Source organism: Talpa europaea (genome assembly GCF_964194135.1).
Source record: "Talpa europaea genome assembly, chromosome: 11".
NCBI lineage: Eukaryota > Metazoa > Chordata > Mammalia > Eulipotyphla > Talpidae > Talpa > Talpa europaea.
The window spans coordinates 9,635,161-9,658,922 of record NC_140078.1 but is presented as its reverse complement, the minus strand read 5'-3'; the positions used below and the strand labels follow the sequence as shown (position 1 = coordinate 9,658,922).

Here is a 23,762-nt window from a genome sequence, read left to right as displayed (position 1 = left end):
AGTGGGAGGCATTGCATTATCATTAAGGCCTTTAAGAGTCAGCCTGGGAATTGCCACCACCCTGGGGCAAGGGATGATAGGTATGTTTGTGGGTGGGAGAGTAATGCTCTCCCCTGGGGCCAGGTCTTGCAGTATACACACCTTTCTGCGCCATCCCAGACACCACCAGCGTCTTCTTCACATCCTGCCAGGGCATCCCAGGCCTATGTGCCCATCCCTTCTCATAGTTTTGGGAGAAACTGACTTGGAGTTCCCCGAGTCTACAAAGGCGGGGGGGGGGGCAGATTCCTCATCTTGTGAGGCTGATCCTGGTCTAGGGGCATGGACTTACTAATAGCAGCCTGCAGGGCTGTGTCATCCAGCTGGTGACTCAGGGCTCCAGGATCAGCCCCCTCCCCATTCCAATGGGGCCTCCACCTGCATGAGGGGCTTGGAGTGAAGGCTGTGCCTCCCACCAGGGTTAGGGGATACCCTCTTGGGGCATATCTTGCTCTCAGCCTGCTCTCCCAGGTCTTGGCAAACTCTGTTGTGGCATTGGAAGGAGGGGCTGGGGGAAGTGGGGAAGGGGATGTGGTAACCAGAACCACTTCCTACCATTGCTGTGTTGAAAGCCAAGTTCTCCCCCAAGTTCCCCTCCATGGGGGTTGGGGAGCCAGGAGGTAAAGTAGGAAGTTGGGATGGCAAGATGAGGAAAGGAGGGTCCTTGCCTGAGCTGACTCCAAGGATCTAGTTCTGGGGCTCCTGGTGGGGTGCTGTCCCTCCTCCTCTGTTGGTTAAAAAGGTTGACTGACCCAGAGTCCATCATAATTAGAGCAGCTGCAAGCATGCAGCACTGCTAACTCATTTGAACCTTACAACCCCCATTATGCAGATGGGGAAACTGAGGCACTGACCGGTTTTTGTCAGTTGCTCAGATCATACCAAAAGTCAGTGTCAGAGCCGAGTTGTGAATTTAAGCAATTTGGCTCCAGAGCACAATCTTTAAGCTGTCAATCATTGCCCCCCTGCTTTGTCCTTGATCTGCTCTGTGACCTACAAGAGGTAAACTCTCCACTCTGGGTCTCAGTTTCCTCATCTGCATGATGGGGGCCATCGGAGTACAGATGTTTACCTCCCTCTGGTGATGTTTGTCTGTCTGGTAATTAATTACTCATTCAATTTCTCCCCTGCTGGACTCAACTCCATGAGTAGGGGACAAAGGCTATTTTGGTCACTACTGTGTCCCTAATACTTAGCACCGTGCCTGGCCTGTAAAAACTTGAGTATCTGTTGAGTAAATGGTCTTCAAAGGTTTGAGGATTACCAGCGGTCTGAGTATAGGATGAAACATTTGGAGCCTTGGCGGAGAAAAACCAATGTATAGTTGTTCTCAACTGGGGGTGATTTTGCTCTTCCCACCCACTCGGGACATTTGGCAACGTTTGACAACATTTCTGGTTGCCACAACTGGCAGGGGGAGGCACTAGTAGCCTCTAGTTGGTAGAGCCTGGGGTACCACTATACATCTTTTTTTTTTTAAAGATTTATTTATTTATTTATGCATACAAGAACTGGGGTGTAGGCCAGAGGTGTGGGGGGTGAGAGGATTCACCAGAGACAGAGTGGGGAGCTGAACAGGCAGGTCTACTGAAATATACTGCTGAGGGGAGCAGCAGGGAGACAAGAGAGGTCTGCTGTGCCATGTGGGTTGCTCCCTGGCCAGGGATCAAACTCATGCTGCAGTAGTTGGCAATAGCTTGATAGCACTGTCTTTAACCCCTGCGCCACCAGGGAGGCCCCTACTACACATCTTACAATGCTCAGGACATCCCCTCCAAGCAAAGAGTTATCCCATCCTGAAGTTAAACAGTGCTGAACCTGGGAAAGTTGGCATATATACATGGATAGGACATATTTTGTACAATTCTTGGTTTGTGGATTCATGGGTTGTCCTGCCACCAGAAGAAGATCCTTTGAATTAGAAGTTTTGGGTTTTCCGTTTGTTTGTTTCCATCTCTAAAATCATATTTCTCTATGACCCCATCCTCTCAAGTCTGGAATATAGCTCCCCAGGACCCCCTGCCCTAGCCTCGGACCTACCAAAGACACCTGAGCCTCTTCAGGACCCAGGTTTTTGAAGTGTCTTCTCCCCCATTCATTCAATCCTTTCCCCAAACCCTGGTCCTCTCACTTCCCTATAAATGGTAAAACAAACAAACAAACAAACAAACAAAAAAACAAACTTCAGAACTAGGCCTGAATCCTGGTTCTGGGTATTAACTTGCTGTGTGACCACAGGCAACTTCCTTGACTGTTCTGAGCCTCCATTTCTTCGTCTGAAAATGGGAGTATCACTCATCAAACCTACCTCACAGAGGGTGGTGAGGATGCGATGAGATGCTTTAGGGGCTCAACACAGTAAATCTCAAAAAATGCAGTATTGTTGTAGCTCAGAGGTGAAGGGACTTGCCTAGGGTCACACAGATAGACAATAGCAGAGCTGGAACTGAAGACCAGAACTTCATGACTCCCGAGCAGATGCTCATCGGTGAACCCTAGAACTTCAATTTTCTTATCAAGGAAGTTAATTGTCTCCATCTCACAGACTTGTTTCTCAGATAAGCATACAAAGTGCCTGGCATACAGTAAGTCCTTTAAATATAGCTTGCGGAATGGTTATTGTCGTCCCTCCTAAGTAATGCCTTCAAGGAGACAAATACAGATCCTGCCCTGCGCTGGCTGGCTGGGGAGCAGGGCGGGAGGGGGTTGCATAAATGGGTGCTGGAGCTGGTGCTGTTTGGAGCAGGCTGGAGAACTGGAAGGGCTCCGGAGATCATGCTTTGCCCCCCGCACCCCCTCCCTCTGTGTGGCAGTTAAGGTTTGCAAAGCTCAGAGAGGGCAAGGCATTTACTCTAGGTCACACAGATAATTAGAGCCCCAAACCCCCAGTCTCATGATTCCAGATCAGAGTCATGGTCTTGGCCTAGATAATTAAAAGCAATCACGCCATCTATTGAGGATTGCACATCACCATAGGAAGCATTTTAGGTGTTTTTGATCTCATTTTATCTTCACATCAATTTAGGGACAAAGGGCCCTACTTTACAGCCAAGGAAACAAATTCAGAGTGATGAGGACATTTGCCTGAGGCGCTGAAGGAAGAGTGAAGCCTTGTCTGTGGGTTTCCAGATGCCACAAACTTCCCTCTCTACTGCCCTGAAGGAGTCAGCCTGTTGAAGGCAGGGGGTGCCCCAGTGGAATTCCCCAATTCCTGCTTAGCCGAACCCACTCCTTCCACCCCCACAAGGAATGGGGAGAGGAATCAGTCCAGGAAGTCTTCCAGGGACGGGGCGGGGGGGGGGGGGTGTGTGAGAAGAGGACAGACCCCAAGTGTGTGGGGAGCAGCCCCTGGAGGGGAGCTGTCCAAGAAGGGGGAGCACTAGGGTCAGAAAGAGGTCTCAGAGAATCTTCCCGTCCCTTCCCTTGGGCTAACCACTTGGGACCTTCACTGGGAGGGCTCAGGGCATCCTCCTGCCTCACCTCCCTCCTCCCTTTCATACAATTCTCACAAGCTCTGCAGTTTGCAAAACCCAACCTTTCCTCTATGGGCCTGTGGTTTCCTGTGGGTCTGGGGTCCTGCCTGACTTGGCAATGGGGATTGTGGGCAAGGGTGGGGGGAAGAGGAGGTGGTGTAAGCGCTTTCTTTGCCTTCTCATGCTGGGGCTACACACACATACACACACGCACACACACGCACACTGTCTCCTGAGTCAGCCCCTGCCTGCCCTGGCGGGGAGGGGCGGAGTCACTGATTCAGTTAACAGGGCCTCCTTAAAGCCCCCACAAGGACGGCTGCAGCCAGACACCACTACCCTCACCATGAGCCCCTGGCAGCCCCTGGTCCTGGTGCTCCTGGTGCTGGGCTGCAGTTCAGCAGCTCCCAGACGGCGTCAGCCCACAGTTGTGGTCTTCCCAGGAGACCTGAGAACCAACCTCACGGATTGGCAGCTGGCAGAGGTAGGTCAAAACCCTCTTCTAGAATTGGGGAGGGCTGGCCAGGAGTCCCAGGAAGGACATGGGGCTTTGGAGGAGATACTCTGGGGCATGCTGGGGGTGAGAGGCATATGAGCAGAACAGAGGTGTCCAGGCTCAGGCAGGGGGTAGGGGGTGGGAGCTCTGGGCAGCGATAGTGAAGGGTGGGCTACTGAGAGTGTCCTGAATGGATGATGGGAGATGGGGGCAGGGTACTGGAGGGCTCTGGAGTGGGTGGGTGGTGCTGGGGGTGAACAGAAGTAAACCCTAAGGAGCTCTGAGGTAGGCATGCCCAGGGGGCGCTCTGGGATCCGTCTCCAGGGAGGGGAGATTCCTGGGTTGGCCCAAGCGCCGCTACCCAGCGTTCCAAGACCTGGGCACATCGCTCTGGGTTCTGACGTCCGTGCCCTCGTCCACAGGAGTATCTGTACCGCTACGGCTACACGCGTGTGGCTGAGATGCGCAGGGACAAGCTGTCCCTGGGTCAGACGCTGCAGCTTCTCCAGAAGCGCTTGAGCCTGCCCGAGACGGGCGAGCTGGACAGCGCCACCCTGGCGGCCATGCGAGCCCCCCGCTGCGGCGTTCCCGACGTGGGCAGGTTCCAGACCTTCGAGGGCGACCTCAAGTGGCACCACCACAACATCACGTACTGGTGCGCTCGCGGGCCGGCGGGCAGGGTGGGGCCGAGCGGGGAGGCCAGTCCCGGCGCCGCTCAGGCCTGCGCGGGCACGTCCTCTCTGCGGCTGGTCCCGGCGCCGCGGACGCGCAGTCAGGGCCGGCGGCTGCACCCCTACGCGCGCACCCCGAGCCTCCCGCCTGGGCCCCCGTGAGCGTCCGCAGGGAAGAGACGGGCCTGGAAGCCCCGCGAGGCGCAGGGCGCGGGGAGCCGGTGCGCGCTGCGCTCTGAGCCCCGGGGGCCGCCGGCCGGGCGCGGGGACCTCTGATCTCCCCCGGCCTCCCCGCAGGGTCCAGAACTACTCGGAGGACCTGCCGCGCGACGTGACCGACGACGCCTTCTCCCGCGCCTTCGCGCTCTGGAGCGCCGTGACGCCGCTCACCTTCACGCGCGTGCACGGCCCGCACGCCGACATCGTCATCCAGTTTGGAGTGCGGGGTGCGGCGCGAGCCCGGGGAGGCCGCGGGCGGGGGCCCCGGCGGGCTGGGCCGGGAGAGGCGCAGAGACTGGAGGGGGCACCAAACCCGGCTTTCTCTTGCCGGCCGCTGCTCGCGCCTGGCGGTGGGGCGCCCCCTCCTGCCCGACGGAGCCCAGGGCCTGGGACCGGCCCGGCAGGCGGGGCTGCCGCGCGCTCCGGCGCGCACCGCTGTGCCGGGCTCACTTTCCTCCCCTTTCTGCAGAGCATGGAGACGGCTATCCCTTCGACGGGAAGGACGGGCTCCTGGCGCACGCCTTTCCTCCGGGTCAAGGCATTCAGGGAGACGCGCACTTCGACGACGAAGAGCTGTGGACCCTGGGCAGGGGCGTGGGTGAGCGCCTCAGCCGCCCCATCCCCACCCGCTTCCTTTCTCCCGCCGCTCTCAGGCCTTCTGACCCGGGTCGCCTCCTCTTGCAGTGGTTGCAACCCACTTCGGAAACGCAAACGGCGCCCCCTGCCACTTCCCCTTCACCTTCGAGGGCCGCTCCTACTCCTCCTGCACCACGGACGGCCGCTCGGACGGCATGGCCTGGTGCGGCACCACGGCCAGCTTCGACGCCGACCGCCAGTTCGGCTTCTGCCCCAGCGAGAGTGAGTGTGGGGTTCCCGCAAGGGGCGGGGCGCGGCACCCTCGAGGGTCTAGGACCTGGTTTATATATATATATATATATATATATATATATATATAAAGAACAGGTTTATTAGGGAAAGAGACAAAGGAGTAAAAGGCTCTGCATAGACACAAGCGGGCAGGAAGAGCCGCCCCGCAGGAACAGGTTTGCTAAGAGAGGCCTGCGTGGAAGCAGGCGGGTGGCCTTGAGGAGAGCTCCGCTGAGGGAGGTCAGTGAGGAGAAGTCCTGGCAGGTACAGGTCACGGGCAGGCAGGAAGCTGCTGCCCTGCAGGAGAGAGTTGGTGAAAAGAGGCACCTGCAGGTCACAGGCGGAGGAGGGAGAGCTGCTAGGAGGGAGGAGGGAGAGCTGCTAGGACCTGGGTTTTAATCGCAGCTCTGACATGAGTGCTGCGTGGCCTGGAAGCCACTGCCCCGTTCTTTGGGCCCAGTTTCCTCGTCTGTGAAATGAGGAGAGGAGGGATGGGGCGCACAGAGGGGGCTCGGTAGGCTCGTGGCACCTTGGGGTGATCGGCTGGGCATCCCTAGGACTCTACACCCAGGACGGCAATGCGGACGGCAAGCCTTGTGTGTTTCCATTCACCTTCGAGGGCCGCTCCTACTCTGCCTGCACCACGGATGGTCGCTCCGACGGCTACCGCTGGTGCGCCACCACGGCCAGCTACGACCAGGACAAGCTGTTCGGTTTCTGCCCCACTCGAGGTGCCTCCACCCCACCTATTAGATTTAGCCTCGCCCCCTGATTTCCATTGTTCCCCACCCATGGCTCCTCCACTCCTCAGCTTGCTTCTCTACCCCTCCTTGGTCATCAGGACCTGAGGATTCTGTCCACCATCACACGCTTCCGTTCCCCATTGCCACCACACTTAAGATTGGCTTTCAGCCCAGCCTGCGCCTTCTTCTTGGTCTCCTGTCCCCAGTGCCGCCCTCCAGTCTCAGCTGAGCTGCACAGGCCCCTAGGCTTTTAGAAAAGGTCACCTAGATTCCCTAGCTCCTGACTGGCCCCGCCCACCCCACTCACCCAAGGCTCTGGGTCTCTTCAGTCGACTCCACAGTGACCGGGGGCAACTCAGCAGGGGAACAGTGTGTCTTTCCCTTCACCTTCCTGGGCAAGGAGTATTCCACCTGCACCAGAGAGGGCCGCAGCGACGGGCATCTCTGGTGTGCCACCACCTCAAACTTCGACATTGACAAGAAGTGGGGCTTCTGTCCGGACAAAGGTGGGCGAGACCCCAAGTTCCTGGGCCCGGGCCTAGGCGAGGCATGGTGGTGGGGACGGATGGCTGGGGCCCGGAGCTTGGCCCATGGCTTGCGTCTAACACTCCCCTTTCCTCCAGGGTACAGCCTATTCCTTGTGGCTGCGCATGAGTTTGGCCACGCTCTGGGTTTGGATCACTCTTCGGTGCCAGCAGCGCTCATGTACCCCATGTACAGCTTCACCGAGCAGCCCCCTCTGCATGAGGACGACATCAAGGGCATCCAGCATCTCTATGGTGAGGGTGTGGGGCTGGGGTGGGGGGGAGCATGGGGACCCAGGGCCAGTGTGTGCAAATGTTACTTGGTCGGCGCTTGGGGGTGGCACTAAAGAGCCCAGATTTTTAGCAGAAGACAGATATGGGTTCAAATGCCAGTCTGGTCACTTCCTGGCTGGGTGACCTTGGGCACGTCACTTCACCCTTCTGTTTTCTCATCTGTAATATGGGGTTCATCATTATAGCACCTGCCTCGTGGGGTTGTTAGGAGGTTGAAGAGATTAGACTAATGCCTGGCATATAGTGTTTGATATTTTTACTGTTACTCTCCAGTGTCCTTCTCATTAGTGTTAGCTCCTCATTTAGAAAGGCAGGGGTATTAAAGAACAATGGTGTCCTAGGGTTTCTTTGAAGATCAAAGGAGCTAACCTGAGTTTATAAAGCTCGAAGCACTAGGTTTGCCGCCTGGATGGAGCGCTCAAAAACGCTTCTCCAGCCCGGGGGGCCGGGGGAGTCCTGCCCGTCTTGTATTCATGGGTCCAGCCAGGGCCTGACCCGCTCAGGGGTTGAAACTGGCTTGAATGAAAGTCCAGCGCATGAAGGAAGCGGCCTGCCTGGGGCTGGTGAGGGGCGGGCTCCAACATCTAAAGTGAGGGGTGGGGAGGCTCAGTTGATAAACTCTGGGGAGGAGCTAGGCCGTGAGCACAGGGGTGTGCAGGAACAGGGGGTTCTCAGCTCGTGCGTGTCCCTTTTCAGGCGCTCGCCCTGAACCTGAGCCTCGGCCTCCAGCCACCACCGCCTCTGTACCTCAGCCCACCGCACCTCCCACGGTCTGCCCCACCGCCCCTCCCACCGTCCGCCCCTCCGAGCGCCCCACGACAGGCCCCACAGGCCCCCCTGCAGCTGGCCCCACGGGCCCCCCCACTGCAGGGCCTTCTGCGGCCCCTACAGCGTCTTTGGATCCAGAGGACAATGTCTGCAACGTGGACATCTTCGACGCCATCGCAGAGATTGGGAATCGCCTGCATGTCTTCAAGGATGGGTGAGGGGCTGGGCTGTGGGGTTGAGGAAGGGGGCTTGGAGGAGGGAACCGCGCTCCGCCCCACCCAGCGGCCTGCAAGGGTCAGTGCCTGAGGTTCCCTTTGCATGTTCTCAGGAGGTACTGGCGACTCCCTGAGGGCAGCGGACGCCAGGTGCAGGGCCCCTTCCTTATCAGAAGCACATGGCCTGCGCTCCCTGCCAAGCTGGACTCGGCTTTCGAGGATCCGCTCACCAAGAGGATTTACTTCTTCTCTGGTTAGTTTCCTCGCAGCTCCGTCTCCCATTCAGAGAGTAACTCAAGCCGTGGAGGGCGTCGAGGGCAGGGCGGGTGGAAGGGACCCTCCTTCCAGGAGCCTGTGGGGCCCCTCCCTGCCCTTAGACCGACGCGACCCTTCTCCCCTGCAGGACGCCAAGTGTGGACGTACACGGGCGCGTCGGTGCTGGGTCCGAGGCGTCTGGACAAGCTGGGCCTGGGCCCGCAGGTGGCGGGGGTGACCGGGGCCCTCCCGCGCGGGGGGAGCAAGGTGCTGCTGTTCAGCGGGCAGAGCTTCTGGAGGTGAGGGCCGCGCGCCGCCGCCAGGGGGGGCCCGCGCTCCACCCGCCCGCCCGCGGCTCAGCCGGCTCCTCGCCGCCCTCCCGCAGGTTCGACGTGAAGTCGCAGATGGTGGATTCCAGCAAAGGCACCCCGGTGGACCGTATGTTCCCAGGGGTGCCCCTGCACACGCATGACGTCTTCCAGTACCGAGGTAAGGGCCGCAGCCCGCTGCCAGAGGACCGCGCCGTGCCAGGCTCACCTGCCTGGCATGTGAGGCTGGTCAGGTCCTGAGCCAGAAAGAAAAAAGCCCTGGAGATTGAGGCAAATGCCCCAGCACAGATAAGTTCCCTGGAGAGGCAGGGGCGTCCCCAGGTCAGACGAGGACACACGGGCCCCGCCAGAACTTGGGCTCTGATTTCCTGCCTTGGTCCTAAGAGCGCTTCCTCCTAACAGAGCAGCACACATGGTTTGCAAGGAGGCCCAGGCCTTCATTAGACGCGTCCAGTGCCAGGCACTGTGCGCTCACAAGGGGGAGTGATAAAGATGACAATTCTTAGCTGTGTGTCCTTGGGGCAGTCGCTACTACTAGTGGAGCCTCAGTTTTTCCTACCTGGAAAGCTGGAGTTATATTTGCTTTTGGCTGCTCACATCCAATCCGAAATTGTTGCTTTCCCCCCTCTTCTTGAAAACACCTTAATCTAAGCCACAGAGTTTGCCCAACACCTTTTAACTTACCCCTAGGAGTACAGAGGCATCAGGAGTGGAGGGCAAAGGACTTGGGGGTGACCCCAGACGCACTCCAAGGTCAAAGAAAGTAGAACTGGGCGAGGTCCCTGCCCATCCCCTCCCACAGCCCAGTCACAGGCCAGCTCTGCTCCGCCCACACCACCTTCAGCCGCTCTTAGAGCACATCAAGGTCATTGCTAGCTTAAGGCCTTTGTGCCAGTTGTGGCCTGGGCCTGAAAGATCGCCCCGCCTCCCAGCTGTCACCAGGCTGCCTCCTTCTCAGCCTTGAAGCCTAAGAGAACACGAAGAACACCAAGAGACCTTTACAAAGAGGCCTTCTCTGACCCTCATCATCTATTCACATACTTGCTTTTCTTTCCTTCATAGCTCTTGACATTGTCAAAATGAATCTCATTTGTTTGCACATTTCCTGGCTAATTGTCTTGCCCCACTGCACCCCAAGAACCAAGAACATGAGCTTTTCTCCGCTATATCTGCAGTGCCTTCAACAGTGTTTGTTATGATAGATATTTTTTGAATGAATGAATGGATTTGTTGAATGAATGAATGTGGACGGAACCTTTCTGTACCTCCCATGTGCCAGGCTCTGTGCCAGTGTTTTGGATATTGAGGCCTGTGCCCTCCAGCATCTCTGCGGGAGGATGGAGGTGTCTTGTTAAAACCCTGGAAAGATCTAGAAAGGGCAGGAGGGATGGTTGTCAAGACCTTGCTCCTGTTTCTGTGTGTGTGTGGGGGAGGGATGGAGTCACCTCTCTTCTCCCTGCCTCTCCCCTGCAGAGAAAGCTTACTTCTGCCAGGACCGCTTCTTCTGGCGTGTGAGTTCCCGACAGGAAGTGAACCAGGTGGACAAAGTGGGATACGTGTCCTTCGACATCCTGCACTGCCCCGAGGAATAGGGCTGCCCATCCTGTTTCGGCACTGCGGTGTGGGTCCCCTGGGAACCACCCTAGTGGGGAAGGAGCCAGTTTGCTGGATCCGAACTGGTGGGTCTGTTCTGGGGCGAGGAGGAGGGGAGGTGGGCTGGGCCCTCTGTTCCCACCTTCCTTTTTTGTTGGAATGTTTTTAATAAACACTGGATTCTTTAGCCTTTTGGAGCAAATTAATGTATGGATGCTTGCTTGCATGTGTGTACATATTTAGTCAATAGAGCGCTTTCTGTGCTGCAGGGAGTGTTCTGAGCACTTTGTAAATATTAACATTGACTTCTTCCTACTAAGAAGGCATAATGTGGTTATTCCTATTTTACAGCTTAGGTAATGGCCCACCTATTATTCATTCATCAAACATTCATTGGACTCCTCCATGGAGCCTGACTCTGTGCTAGGCTCTGGGGGTAGAGTGATGAGTTGGGCTCTGTTCTCAAGGATCTCAGTGGTCCTCAAATTTTAAGGTGCCTCAGAGTGTCCTCAGAACTTGCTTACAATGCAGATTCCAGGCTCTATCCCCAGAGACCTCAACTTTGTTACAAGATGGTTCTGTGATTGCTGGAGGTGGGATCACACTTGGAGAGATGTGTGTGTGTGTGTGATCCTTATTTAGAGAGAGAGAGAGAGTGTGTGTGTGTGTCTGTGTGTGTGATTCTGTATGTTGTAGTCGAATGTGGGAATGTTTTCCAGTCAAGATGACATCTGAACTTGAATTGAATCTGGAAGGATGAGTAAGAGTTTCTTCCTGGGCCAGTTGGGCTGCCTTCTTAGATGGTAATTTGCCAAGAATCATTACACTTAAAAATGTACCTATTATCTAACTCTCACAACATGTGTCAACACGAAAGGATGCTGATCACTGAATTGTTCCTGTAGTGAGAAACTGGCAATGACTAAGTGCCCAGGAGTAAGGTGGCAGATCAATAAAATATGGATTATATGCTAATGCTAATAGTACTACCCCTGCCGTGGCACTGATGGTGGGCCAGGCACTGCTCCATGTGGTCGATGTACGCTCTCTCAGGTAAGCCTTAAACAACCCGAGGCAGGAACGTCTCTGCCACTGTTACTATTGGGGTCCTCCCGCCCCCCAGTTTTACCAGTGAGGAAACTGAAGAGCAGAGAGTGACACAGCTCCCTTGTAGTCTCCTAGTTAGCGAGTGGGATTTGAATGTGGGCTCTTGGGGCAAGTGCTGGAAGAAGAGAGAAAATCAGAGGGTGTACGGGGAACAGCAAATGGCTGGATCTCTAGAGTGTGATTTTAACAGGTGGACAAGGTGGGGAACAGAGAGGATTCTGGAATGTTTGAGACAGCAGTGGTGGCTTGGCCAGATAAAAGCATGAATTCAACCTCACTGAATAGCAGATGGGCTTGACCGACAGGTGGAGGCAGCAGAGTGGGGCGATGGGCTTGGTCAAATTTGATGATTTTTCTGGATCTGGGGTCCGCGTGGGAGCTTAAGGTGGTGTTTAGAGAACTACCTCCTGAGCTTCTCTGGGTGGGAACCCCTTTTCTAGTTACCCATTTCTGACTCAGGAATGACCCAGTCCCACCCAAATGTTCCTTGATATGGCTTACTTAAAATCCCTCTGGATCCTTCTCCCTCTAGATACTGTTCCATGCCTCTACCTCTCGCCCCCATCCATAAAGAAACTTCCCTCCAGTACAGTCTCCAGTGACTGTCTCCACTCCGCAGCCATTTCCAGCCCGGCCCCCACCTCCCTCACATGGAAATGGCCTCCGGTGGCCAGATGCATTTGGGGAGTTTTACTCCTCTGTGCTCATCCTACCCCTCTCGCAGCTTCTCTGACGTGGCTGATTATGCCCTTCTTCCTGAAATTTTTCTTCACTTGGTCTCCGGGTCCTGGTTCTCCTCCCACCTCACTGGCTGCAGCTTCCTCACTCCAACCTTTAAATGATAGCTTGCCCTTGGACTCAACCCTTGGACCTCTCTGCTCTGTGTAAACATTCCCTGTGCTCTGTTTGGCCCTCCAGCTTTAAATAGCACCTCTCTGCTAAAGACTCTGAAATTTATATCTCCAGCCTTAACCTCTCCCCTGAGCTCCCGACTCCTACATTCAACTGCCAACTCTGCCGGCCCCTAGGTGCCTAATAGGCATCTCAACTTACAGGTGCAAGCGAAATCTTGAGCTCCACCTTCCAAACATGCTCTTCCATTAGCCATCACCACCTTAATAAAAGACGTCCTCTGGGCCTCCCCGGTGGCGCAGCAGGTTGAGTGCAGCACTGTGAAGCTGTGAGACCTCACCCAGAGGACAAGGGGATGTCACTGAAAAGTTTCAGATAAAGAAAGATGATGAAGGGCCTCCCTGGTGGTGCAAGGGGTTAAGCACTGCACTGTGAAGCAATCCGCAGCCTCTGCAGCAAAGAGTTCGATTCCCGGCCAGCCAGGGAGCAACCTACATGGCGCGGCAGACCTCTCCTGTCATGCCCACTGCTTCCCTCAGCAGTGTTTTTGGTTCTTCTGCTTGTTCTGTTCCCTGCTCTGTCTCTGGTGAATCCTCTCACTCTCCCGCATCTCTGGCCTGTACCCCAGTTCTTGTATAAAAAAAAAAAAAGACGTCCTCTGCCCTCGATCCAGCTTATAACCTGATCGGTCCTAAGATCTAGGAATCAGTTAAACTTCTTATTCTGCTACAGGATTTCTCAACATTGTCACGCTTGACATTCCAACCAGATAATTCTTTGTTGTGGGTCATATTCTGTACCTTGGAGGATGTCCTCTTCCAGGAAGTAGCAGGATCCATGTACGTACAGATGCCAGAGTCATTTGGCATCAGTCCTGCTCCCCACCCCCTGGCCCCTTCATAAAGAGGGGGAAGTGGCGTGCAGGGAGGTGATGTGGAATCTGTGGTATACAGTCAGGCAGCCATGGTGCAAGCCTAGATGGCACAGTGGCCTCTACCCATTAGATGCCAGTATGATACCCCTCCAGCTGTGACCACACAAAATGTCTCCTAATACTGCCAGGTTATGGGCAACACTACTGAATTCCCAGCAGTTATTACCTTAGAGAACCATTGCTCTAATGTAATACGCAGATAGCAAGTCAATCTGTCCTAAGCACACATTCCAGTAAAATTTTGTAAGCTGAACACAACCGCAAACCAGCATTCAACTCAAGATAAAAACATACCAACATCCTAGATGTCCCCCTGCATTCACTACCCTTTCATCTGAATAAAGTAAGAGTAACCACCGTTACTTCTGATAGCCCAGGCAGATTCCAATGTTTACTTTATTCAAGTACTATTTTATGATACATATTTCTAGTGTCTGGCTTCTTTTTGCTCAATATTGTCTTTATGAGATTCATCCGTGTTGTTTGTGAGCTACAGATTGTTCATTCTCACTTCTGGCTGTATCCCATGCTATGAATGTGCCATTTATTTATCCACTTTACTGTTGATGGACATTTGCAATTTGAGGCTATTATGAATAATGCTACATGAACACTCCTGTCAATGTATTTTGGTGAATATGGCCAGCGACTTCTTTTTAATTACTTACTTACTTACTTTTTATTATATATGTATTTTACACCATGCTTCCATTTTGTGCAACGTATGCTTTCTCCTCTCAGCTGTAGCCCCTGTAAAATTCGCCCAGTTCACCCGTGCACCATCACCATAGTCCCTTGTGCTCCTCCCTCCCCTGTTTTGATCCCTCTCTTTCCTGGCAGCCACTTCTTCTGGGCATAAACCTGGCATTGGAATTGGGGTAGGTGGATGTGCACTTTTAGTGGATGTGACAGAACAGTTTCCCAAAGTGGTTTGACCCACCTATACTCCCACCAGCAGTGTATGAGAGTTTCCAGGAGTCCTTCTTGACTCCTCTTTCCATTGTATGAATGTCTAACCCAGTAGCAGGCCCTGTCGGCTCTACTTCCAAAGTGTCCCCACGATCAGATGACCCAGTTGGGCTATCATCAACTCTCATACAGTGGCTGGTGGGGAGGGGTAGAGGCAGAAGCCTCTGAATTACATTCCCAGCTTCTAGTCCTGCTCTTCTTTAGTTGACTCTTCACTCAGCAGCGAGAGTGATCTCTCTTTTTTAAAGATATTATTTATTTATTTTTGCATAGAAGAACTGGGGTGCAGGCCAGACGTGCGGGGAGGGTGAGAGGATTCACCAGAGACAGAGTGGGGAGTAGAACAGGCAGATCAACTGAAATACATTGCTAAGGGGAGGAGCAGGCAAAATAGGAGAGATCTGTGCCATGTAGGTCAGCTCCCTAGCCAGGGATTGAACTTAGGCCACAAGGTGATAATGCTGAGACTTGAGACTTAACCCCTAGGCCACCAGGGAGGCCCAGAGTGATCTTGTTAAAACCTAAATCGGGGGCCTCCCTCGTGGCACAGCTGGTTGTGTGCCATACTGTGAAGCTGTCCACAGCCTCTGCAGTGTGGGTCCTATCCCGGCTGGCTGGAGAGAACCCCACATGATGTGGCAAGACGGAGACGTCTTGCCCGCTGCTCCCCTCAGCAGTGTATTTCAGTCAGTCTGCCTGTTCTGTTCCCCGCTTTGTCTCTGGTGAATCCTCTCACCCTCCCGCGCATCTGGCCTGTACCCCAGTTCTTGTATAAATAAATAAAATCTTAAAAAAAAAACCTAAATCGGGTCGCATGATTCCCCCACTCGAAAACTGCCCAATGGCTTGCCTTGTAGATTAGAAAAGAATCCAGCCTCCTCCCTGAAGCATTCAAGAGTCCATATGCTCTGTTCTCCGCGCCTCCCTCATGTCTCATCACTCACTCTACTCCCTCTTCCAGGCACAGTGGCCTTGTTGCTGCCTCTGAACAGTCCAGGCTCCTGTTCACCACTGGGCCTTTGCACTTGCCAGCTTTTCTTCCAGAGAACCCGTCCTGCAGAACTCTGCACATCTGGCTCCTTCTCATCAGCGAGGTCTCCGCTCAAATACCACATCTTCTCAGACTTAGGCTTCCTTAGACTCCCCGCTGAAGGAGTCCTTCCCCTAGTATTATGCTTTGGCGCAATTTTTTCTTAATATAGACCACAATCTCAGCTCATCTTGTCTATGCCTTTGCTTACACACAAGGCTTCCCTCCTCACTAATCATGTGTGTAAGTCACACGAGGACAGTCCATCTCCTTCAAGGCTGCATCTCCAGCGCCTACCACTACTGCCTGGAACACAGGCGGGCCATGGGGCTGTGTTGATGACTGAGTGAGTGAGTGAGTGAGTGAATGAATGAGTGAGTGAATGAGTGAATGAGTGAGTGAGTGAGTGAATGAATGAGTGAGTGAGTGAATGAGTGAGTGAGTGAGTGAATGAGTGAGTGAGTGAGTGAATGAGTGAGTGAGTGAATGAGTGAATGAGTGAATGAGTGAGTGAGTGAGTGAGTGAATGAATGAGTGAGTGAGTGAATGAGTGAGTGAGTGAGTGAATGAGTGAGTGAGTGAGCGATGAGTGCATGAAACCCTGGTGTTCGGGCGACCCGGCAGAGGCGGGCCTGGCCTCCAGGTGTCAGGACAGCGCTCAGCTGCAGGTGGGCTTCTCAAGGCGCCTCGGTGGGGTTCACAGCCCAGGGCCTCGGCCTCAGTGACCAGATTTCGAGGCTCAGCACAGCGGGCACTAGGACCCTGGTGGCGCCGCGTCCGGCGGGGGGCGGGGGGCGGGGGCCGGGGGGCGGCGGGCGCGGGGAACCCGCTCTTTCGGCGCCTGCAGCCGGGCTGCGGCCACTTGTGCGATCCGGGCCGCGTCGAGGCCGCCGGCCCTCCCCGCACCATGAGCCGCAGGTTCACCGTCACTTCGCTGCCCAGCGGGCCCGTCGGCGCCCCCGACCCGAGGCCCCCCCGGCGTCCGGCGGCCGAGCCCCCGGATCCCCGCCGCCTCCCCGGGGAAGACGCCAAAGGTAGAGGCCGCAGGGGCGGGGCCGGGGGCGGGGCGGGCGGGGCGGGGCGCGGGCGGCCCCGGGGGCGGGGTCTGCGCTGGGGGCGCCGCCTCCCGGGGGCCCCGAGGCGAGGGGCCGGGGTACCTGCCGGGCGGGTGGGGGGAACCCCACGGGACGCTGCGGGGGAGGGGCCAGATGCGGGGGGCTGGGGCGCGGGAGGGGGTGGGGCTGGAGGCCGAGGGGTGGGTCTTGCGATTGTGGGCGAGGGTCTTGGGGGACTAGGCCGGAGCGCCCGGAAAGGGCGGGTGGTCCCGGGGGGCGCGGAACCGGAGGGGAGAAGCTGAAGCGGGACGGAGAGGGCTGGAGGCTTGCGGGTGGGCTCGGGCTAGGGGCCGGCGGCAGGGTCCGTTGGATTTGGGGTCAGAAAAGGGCGGGACCAGAGGGGGAGGGCTGGGCCAGGGGGTTGGGGCGCAGGCGGGAGGAAACCGGGTCCGGGTCGTCTCGACCGGGCTTTTGTCCTTGGCCTGGAAGGCTTCGCGGTTGGCGCTTGGGGATCCCGAGCCCGGGAAGGAGAAGAAGTTAGCGTGGCCCCCGGGCCGCTAGATGCTGGAGCATCTGGTGGGGACCCCGGTCCCGACCTCGGGGACCCACTTAGCTCCAGGACGGCGGGGGCAGCCAGCCGGGCCCAGATCAGGGTCTTGTGCTGGAAATCACACGCGGGATGCAGAAGGGGGGAGGGAGGCCCTTCTGGCCTTCGGTGAAGAAGTGGCGCCCCGCATGCACCCACAGTCTTCTCCGCAGGGGGCATCTGTCGGGGTCCCCTCCCGGGGCTGCGCCCCTCAGGTCTGGAAGGGAAGCGGGGTCAGGTGGCCCCCGCGCGAGGGAGGCGGCCGAGCCTCCCCGCACCGCCAGGGGTCGCTGCTGAGCCGCAGGTGACTCACCCTGACCCGGACGGCACTGAGCGCCCAGAGGCCAGAGGGGCATTTTAGGGGTTTCTTGGGCGAAACTCCTTATTGAGGAGATGACCCAACAGACTAGATTTCCGAAGGGCCCAGGCCTTCCTAGCCAGCCGCCTCCTGGAGGTGGCTACTCGCCTGCGCTGGACCCTTCCACTCTCCACTTCCTCTCTCTGTCCCCTTGCTTGTTCTTATCAACGTCCTCACCATCCTAACACCTCTAAAAGCCAACTGCAGGGGCCGTTCTCAACGCCCCCTTTTCTTTTCCCATCACATCAGATTGGTCCTCGCAGCTCAGTCCACTTCCAAAATTTGCCCGAGTCTGGCCCATGTCTTGGATCTCCGCGGGCCTCCATCCCTTCCCAGGCCCGCAGGCCCGCAGCTCCTCCTGGGTCTGACTGCTCCACTCCCGGCCTAACCACCCCTCACAAAAGCTCCCCCTCGCCTGTGCGATGAAGGCTAAACCCATAGCTGGCCATTTAAATCTTCCCTCATCTCTTCCTGGCAGATCCGTCTGTGGTAGCCGGGAAACTCCTCCTCACTCTGCAAGTCACAGCTCATGTAACCTCTTCTGAAAACCTTTCACTTTCCCTTGCTCCCAGCCAGAGGCAGCCATTTCTCTTCCGCACACCCGCTGCACCATGGCAGCACCCGTCCCAGTGGACGGCCCTTACTTACCTGTATGTCTCCTGCCTCTTAGGGTCAACGATCAAATTCCTTTATCTGTGTTCTGAGTTTCAAGCCCCGAGCCTGGCCCCTAGGAGGTGCTTAGCGCTCATCAGATGAGAGGTGTTGTGGCCATAGGCTCCTGCTTCTCCCCACCCTGCCGCTCCCCTCCCGTTCCCTGGCCCGAGAGTAAGTTTCCCCTCTCTTGTCCTGAGACGATTTTCAGTCTCACCATTGCCATGTCCAAGCGCCTGCACACCGAAGCAAAGCATGGCTCCCACTTTTGGGCGTGCAGGTGTGTGTGCGAACTAGATGTGAATCTGGAATGCTGTGTGCTTGTGGCAGAGGCGGTGTTTGTGTGTGTCATTGTGTGTCTGGAGAGAGGAGCATCCCACACTCCCTCATGAAGCTCTGATGGCCTGTGGGGCCGTCAGTGAGTCAGTGCTTATGTGTATCACCGGGTGCTGGGGTGCTGGTGGGCATGTGGATGCTCGTGCTGCTGTGTCCATCTGTGGGGTGGGTACCTGTGTGCATGAGTGTATCAGAAGTTCTATCTTGAGAATAATTCGGGCGACGTAAACTTTGAGGCCCTGGGACAGCCACCTCTCAGCACTTCCTCCTCGGTAGGTCACTGCATGGGGAAGCGGACAAGGGCTGGGGGGGGGACCCCAACATCTGGTGTTATCCTTTCCACAGCTATTCTTGGATCAGCCTCTGGCCCTAGGGAGATGCTCCCCCTACCTCGCGTCCTCGCCCAGGCTGACAGGGAGAGAGGACAGCTTGTGGGAGGTGGGGGAGGGCGGGGGGAGGTTTTATGGGTCCCTTGTTAACGAGCATTGTCTTTCATTCTGGACCAAGGAATTGCAGTTGCCCTTGGAAGTGCTTCCTGCTGCCAGGGGGTCAGCTACCAGTGGGAACATGACTTGTGGGGGGTGAATAAAGCAAGTCAGAGGCTGAGACATTAGCCCCGGGCTGCAGACCCCTTGCCTCAGTTTCCTCTTGTGCACCATGGGAAGGTGCATGTGACCTGACTGGGCAACAGCGAGGGGCCAGTTTTTACAACCCGAGCTGCTCTCCAACTCCTTTACATTAGTCCCTGTTATGCCTCAGTTCCCTGGAAAGAGCCCTGCCTGGGGTTAAGATGCTAGGAGCTGGAGCGTGCCCTCATGAAGTGAGAGGGAGCCAGTGTAAGCAGGGGGGTGAAGCAAGGCAGTAGGAAGTCCATCCCCACTCTAGCTCAGGCTCCGTTGTGGCCCTTGGCATAGCTTCCATCCCCCCTTCTCTGGGCCTCAGTGTCACCATCTGCTGACCAGGAAGCTGTCTGAGGGTCTTTCTAGCCAAGGTTCTTTGGAGATCTAGATGGGTGAAGTTCTCTGCTTTTTGCACACCCAAACCTCGGGGTTCAGTCTCTCTGTCTGTAAATTGGGAAGAATGACACTGAGTTATGGGCACAAATTTCTGACCTGGAGTTCTCCAGCCTGTCTAACGAGTTCTCCAGTCACTCCCTCTTCCAGTCAGGACTCAGAACCTCACTGCCCAGTACCTCAACCCAAGGTGAGCCCTGGGAATCTCCATGGTAACAAACTGGTTATGAACGGGGCTGCAGTTGCCATGACGACAGGCTGCTCGCTTGCTCTCTCTCTCTCATCCTCCTCATCTCCCCTCCCCTCTTCTCAATGAACCAGAGCGATCTGCAGGGCCCCAGCTCTCCAGGTGGGGTGGGGGTGGGGGGTGGGTGCAGTGATAAGGGGGTCCAGATTGAGAAAGAGGAAAGATGCGCTGACTCTGTAAGGGAATGAGGGGCTGTTGGGGTGCCATTACCATGGTGATGGGGCTGCAGCCTGTTAATTAAGCCCCTGGTTGCCACGGAGACGATGGTGGTTGACGTGCTCTGCGGAGAGCCCTGTGTGTGGGGTGTGCTGTGCACTGGACTCATCACTTCACTGCAAGGGTTTTGGGTCTGGAGGACTGGGTATGCAGGTGGGGGAGAGAAGAGTGAAGGAGGGGTTCGGGCCTGTGGCTCCATGAAGCCAGAGTCGGGGGTGGGGGGGTGAGTTCATGAGGGTGATGACATGGACACAAGCATGGGTAGAGGTCGAGCCATTGGAATAACTCTGTGTCTGCCTCCCACGGGAAGAGGACCCGGTCAGTTGGCTCCAGCTTCCACCAAAACCAGTTTCTGATCTTGATTCAGTGGATGGAGCCCCAGACTGGAGGTCAGGAGCTGGATTCTAGTCCCTCAGCTACCACAAGTTCGCCCATAAAAAATACATATACATTTCCATTTCTAGACTCCAGTTTATGCATAAACGGGGAGTGGTAAAAATAATTTATTCAGTCTCTTCCAGTTCCCAAATCCTGATACTTAGCAGGCAGCATACTTGAACTTTTTGCCCTCTGAGAAGCAGAAGGTGGGAAGTGGGATGAGTTTTAGAATCAGAGTTCAGAAATAAGGCTCTGCCCAGCTCTGCCTCTTGTGTTTCCTTGATGGAAGGTGCTCTTAGCCCTGGCTCCTCCTAGGGCTCTGGGTGGGCATGGTGTGCTGGTCACTAGGTTCCTGGGGCTTAAAGTTGAGAGTCATTTTACCGGCCAAGGCCAGGCTGCAGTGCTGGAGGTATCTGCAGTGTGTTTTCTCCGAGTTTCATCACAGAGCGGGTTGGCCTGAGGCCTGAGTAGGTCAACTCATCCCTCCGCCCAACCCTTGAGGAGGGTGAATTGAAGAGCTGGAGTCTACCCTTGGAACTGTTCTCTCATTTGGTCTAAGCTCCTCAGGGAAGACTCTGTGGCTTTAGTCTAAGATAAACAGAGAGAGCACTAAGGAGTTTTCAGAGCGGGATGAAGTCTCTTGGATTCTCTATCCCAGTTTCACAGATGGAGATACGGAGCCAGAGAGAGGAACTCAGTTTTACCCAGTAATACATTTGGGATCCAGGTCCCTCAGTCCCTGAATGGCCAGGTCTCCGGACCACAGATGAAGGGAAATATCCTCAGGGGAACATCCTAGACTTGGGATTGCCAAAAAAACCTCAGCATCTATTTTTTTTCCACAGCAATTCTCACACAATTAGGACTGCATGTTTTACTATGGTTCCTGTGTACAGAGTAGTGGAAAAGCACAGTGCTGCTGCTGCTGGTGGTGTGTGGTGTGGAGTGCTTAGAAATTCTTGCACACTGGCTTGCCCACCTGCTATCCTTTTAACGATCACCAGTCACCAAACTCACCTGACCTTTTTTGTGGTTTTTCTCTCTGGGAGAGTCAAGAAAACGAATTCTCACACCTTGTATGAACAGCTAGCTGTTTACCTAAAAAGTAAACTTTGTGGACACGTCCTAAAGTGTCCACAAAACCCAGTGTCAGTGATACTTTATTGGTGGCCCCTTTCAGTCAGCTGTGGGTGTCCGTGGTCGACCTAATCTGAATCCACGGATGAATGTAGAAAATGGAATCAGAGCGGTGGGGTCTGTCCATGGTTCTGAAAACTCCACCCTGCAACCGGGTGTCCAATCACATGGATGGATTTTTAGGACCTTTGAAGGTCTTCTTGGTACACCTCCAGCATCAAACCGAAAGGCCAAATTAGTCCTGAACCACTGAGACCTGAGCATACATAAAGGGGAATTCATCTCACACTCAGCCCTTGTTCCTTTTTTAGTAGCTGGGAATCAGAGGCTGCTGAGCACTTTGGGCAGACGGCATTCTGTTCCTCCTGTTGGAGGCAGGGCCAGTTTAAAAAGAAGTTATGCTCAGGCAAAGAGTTCTAAACTGGAGTGAGCAAACTGGATTCTAGACCATGTTCTGCCATTTGATGGTATTGTGTCTGCAGGCTTTGGGCTTTAGCTTTTTCATCTCTAAATTGAAAGCTGTGCGCTAGATAAGGTGATTGGTCTGAATCTCTCCAGACTGTCCTGGAACTTGGAGAGGTGGTGTTGGGGGGCCAGAGCGACTCTGAAAAATCATTTCTCCTCAGTCTGTTCTCATTCTTGATGTTCAGATCTTTCAGAGACTCGAAGGGTCCAAACCTCTGATGCCACTTCCTGATATTGCTACACCTCCTGCTCAATCCTGAATTTTAGGGGTCCTGAGGTGTCCTGGGACAAGCGAGCTTCTGGAGGACTGATGCTGGGGGAGGGGGAGGAACAAAGAGCATGTCAGCGCTGGAATCCTCAGAGAGCAATCCTGGATTAGGATTAGGCTCTCTCCCCCCCTCCCCCCTCCCAGAAAATCTGATTCCAAACCAACAAGCGGCCTTGCTCCCCCTCCCCCCACTCTGTCCCTGGCCAGCCTCGGACCAGCTTGCCCTCCCCAGAGGCTGCACCATCTTCGGTGGGGAGTCAGTGCTCCCTGGCATCTCACTGCTGCCTTCTCTCCTCCGACATGTCTCCTCCCCAGGGTCATTCCACAGTCAGAGGGTCCTTGTCCGTGGACTCCAGGGGGTTGTCTTGGGGGCCCAAGATGCTGGCACTCCTGTCAGACTAAGCACAGCAAGAGGAATCACTGCAACTCTTCAGGCACCACTTCTCCTATTTTAAGGTGGGGTGAGCCAGACAGTTCAGCCCAGTGACCCTGAACTGCCCTGGGGGCAGGACAGGACTTGGGTTCTGAGCTCCGGCCTCTGCCAGCCCCCTCCAGCCCCCTCGCTCCAATCTCTTGAACAGAGACACAGGAGAGGGTCTGGCTGGCTGTCCCCCTGTAGGACTGGCCGCCCAGCTTCCCAGACAGGCTCCTCAGGGATCCATATTCCATGGTGCCCCACCCCCACCACATCAGCCCCCCTCAGCTTCCCCCAGGGGTCACCCCAGACCCCCAGCCAGGCAGCCGCTGCGGGGCCGCCTCCCCGCGGCCGCGACCTAGTTCCCTGCCGTTATTTTTAGGGCGCGGGATGGCACCTGCCCACGTGCCGGCCCCGCCTGCGCCGGAGAGTGGGGGGCAGACGGAGCTGCGTCTGCTCAAGGGAGGCGAGGCCTCCGTCCCCCGCAGCGCCCCTTCCGTTCCCACCCGTGCAAGCCCCCAGCTTTAGTGCGAAGGGGCGGCCGGGCGCCCTAGGCCCGCCCCGCGTCCCCTCTTCTTCCTCCCTCCCGGGCTCCCCCCCAAAACCCCGCCAGTGGCTCACGCCTCCTGCATACGGGATGAGGTGAGCAGCGCCGCCGCTGAGAGGGGGCGCGCGCGGGTGTGAGCGTGTGTCCGTGTGCGAGTGTGTGTGCGCCGGGCGGGCGGGCACTGCAGCTTCTTCCTCCGTGGAGCGGGGAGCGAGCGGGCGAGAGCGCGGGGCGCGGGCGAGGCGGCGCTGCCATCCCCGGGCCCGGCCGCGCCGCCACCATGCTGAACAACCTGACGGACTGCGAGGACGGCGAGGGGGGCGCCAACCCCGGTAAGCGCAGCCCGGGGGCGGCGCGGGAGGGGGCGGCGGGGAGCGAGGGCGGCTCTGGGGCTGGAAGCGGAGCGGGGGCCGCCTCCCTCCCCGGGGGGCCGGAGGGCCGGGCGGGGGGCGCGCGCGGCCGAGCCCCGCTCCGCTGGAATGCGCCGGGCGCTGTCCGAGGTGCTGGAATGCGCCGCGCCCGCGGGCAGGGCTGGGGGCGCGGGGGCCGCGCTGCCTGGCGCCGGCCGGGGGCCGCCGTGGGTGAGCCGCGCGGGGGCGGCGGTGGGGAAGGGAAGGCAGAGCCGGATGGGCTGACGTGGAGCCCGACGGGCGGGCGGGGGGCTGCGCTCCCCGAGAAGGGACCCCGGCGTCCTGGCGCAGAGCGCTGGCCG

General features: G+C 56.5%; 2 protein-coding genes across 4 annotated transcripts in view; both read left to right on the top strand.

The window, feature by feature from the left end:
* Positions 1–3,858: 3,858 nt before the first annotated feature.
* MMP9 (matrix metallopeptidase 9) lies at positions 3,859–10,485 on the top strand (the record flags this gene model as incomplete). The annotated part of the gene is made up of 13 exons (XM_084248336.1): positions 3,859–3,996; positions 4,431–4,663; positions 4,977–5,125; positions 5,368–5,496; positions 5,583–5,756; positions 6,323–6,496; positions 6,838–7,014; positions 7,132–7,287; positions 8,023–8,308; positions 8,423–8,562; positions 8,713–8,863; positions 8,950–9,053; positions 10,367–10,485. 13 exons carry the CDS (start codon positions 3,859–3,861, stop codon positions 10,483–10,485), a joined length of 2,130 nt encoding a protein of 709 aa, XP_084104462.1.
* A 5,800-nt stretch (positions 10,486–16,285) lies between these two features.
* Positions 16,286–23,762, top strand: part of SLC12A5 (solute carrier family 12 member 5) — a gene marked incomplete at both ends in the record, with an annotated part of 32,967 nt that continues 25,490 nt past the window's right edge. For 2 of the 3 annotated variants that reach the window (XM_084246800.1, XM_084246799.1), the window contains one exon: positions 16,286–16,412. In XM_084246800.1, the coding sequence (XP_084102926.1) occupies positions 16,286–16,412 (127 nt within the window). Of the gene's footprint in view, positions 16,413–23,330; positions 23,383–23,762 lie in introns of those variants that run through there. The other variant, XM_084246801.1, reaches the window with a different exon arrangement.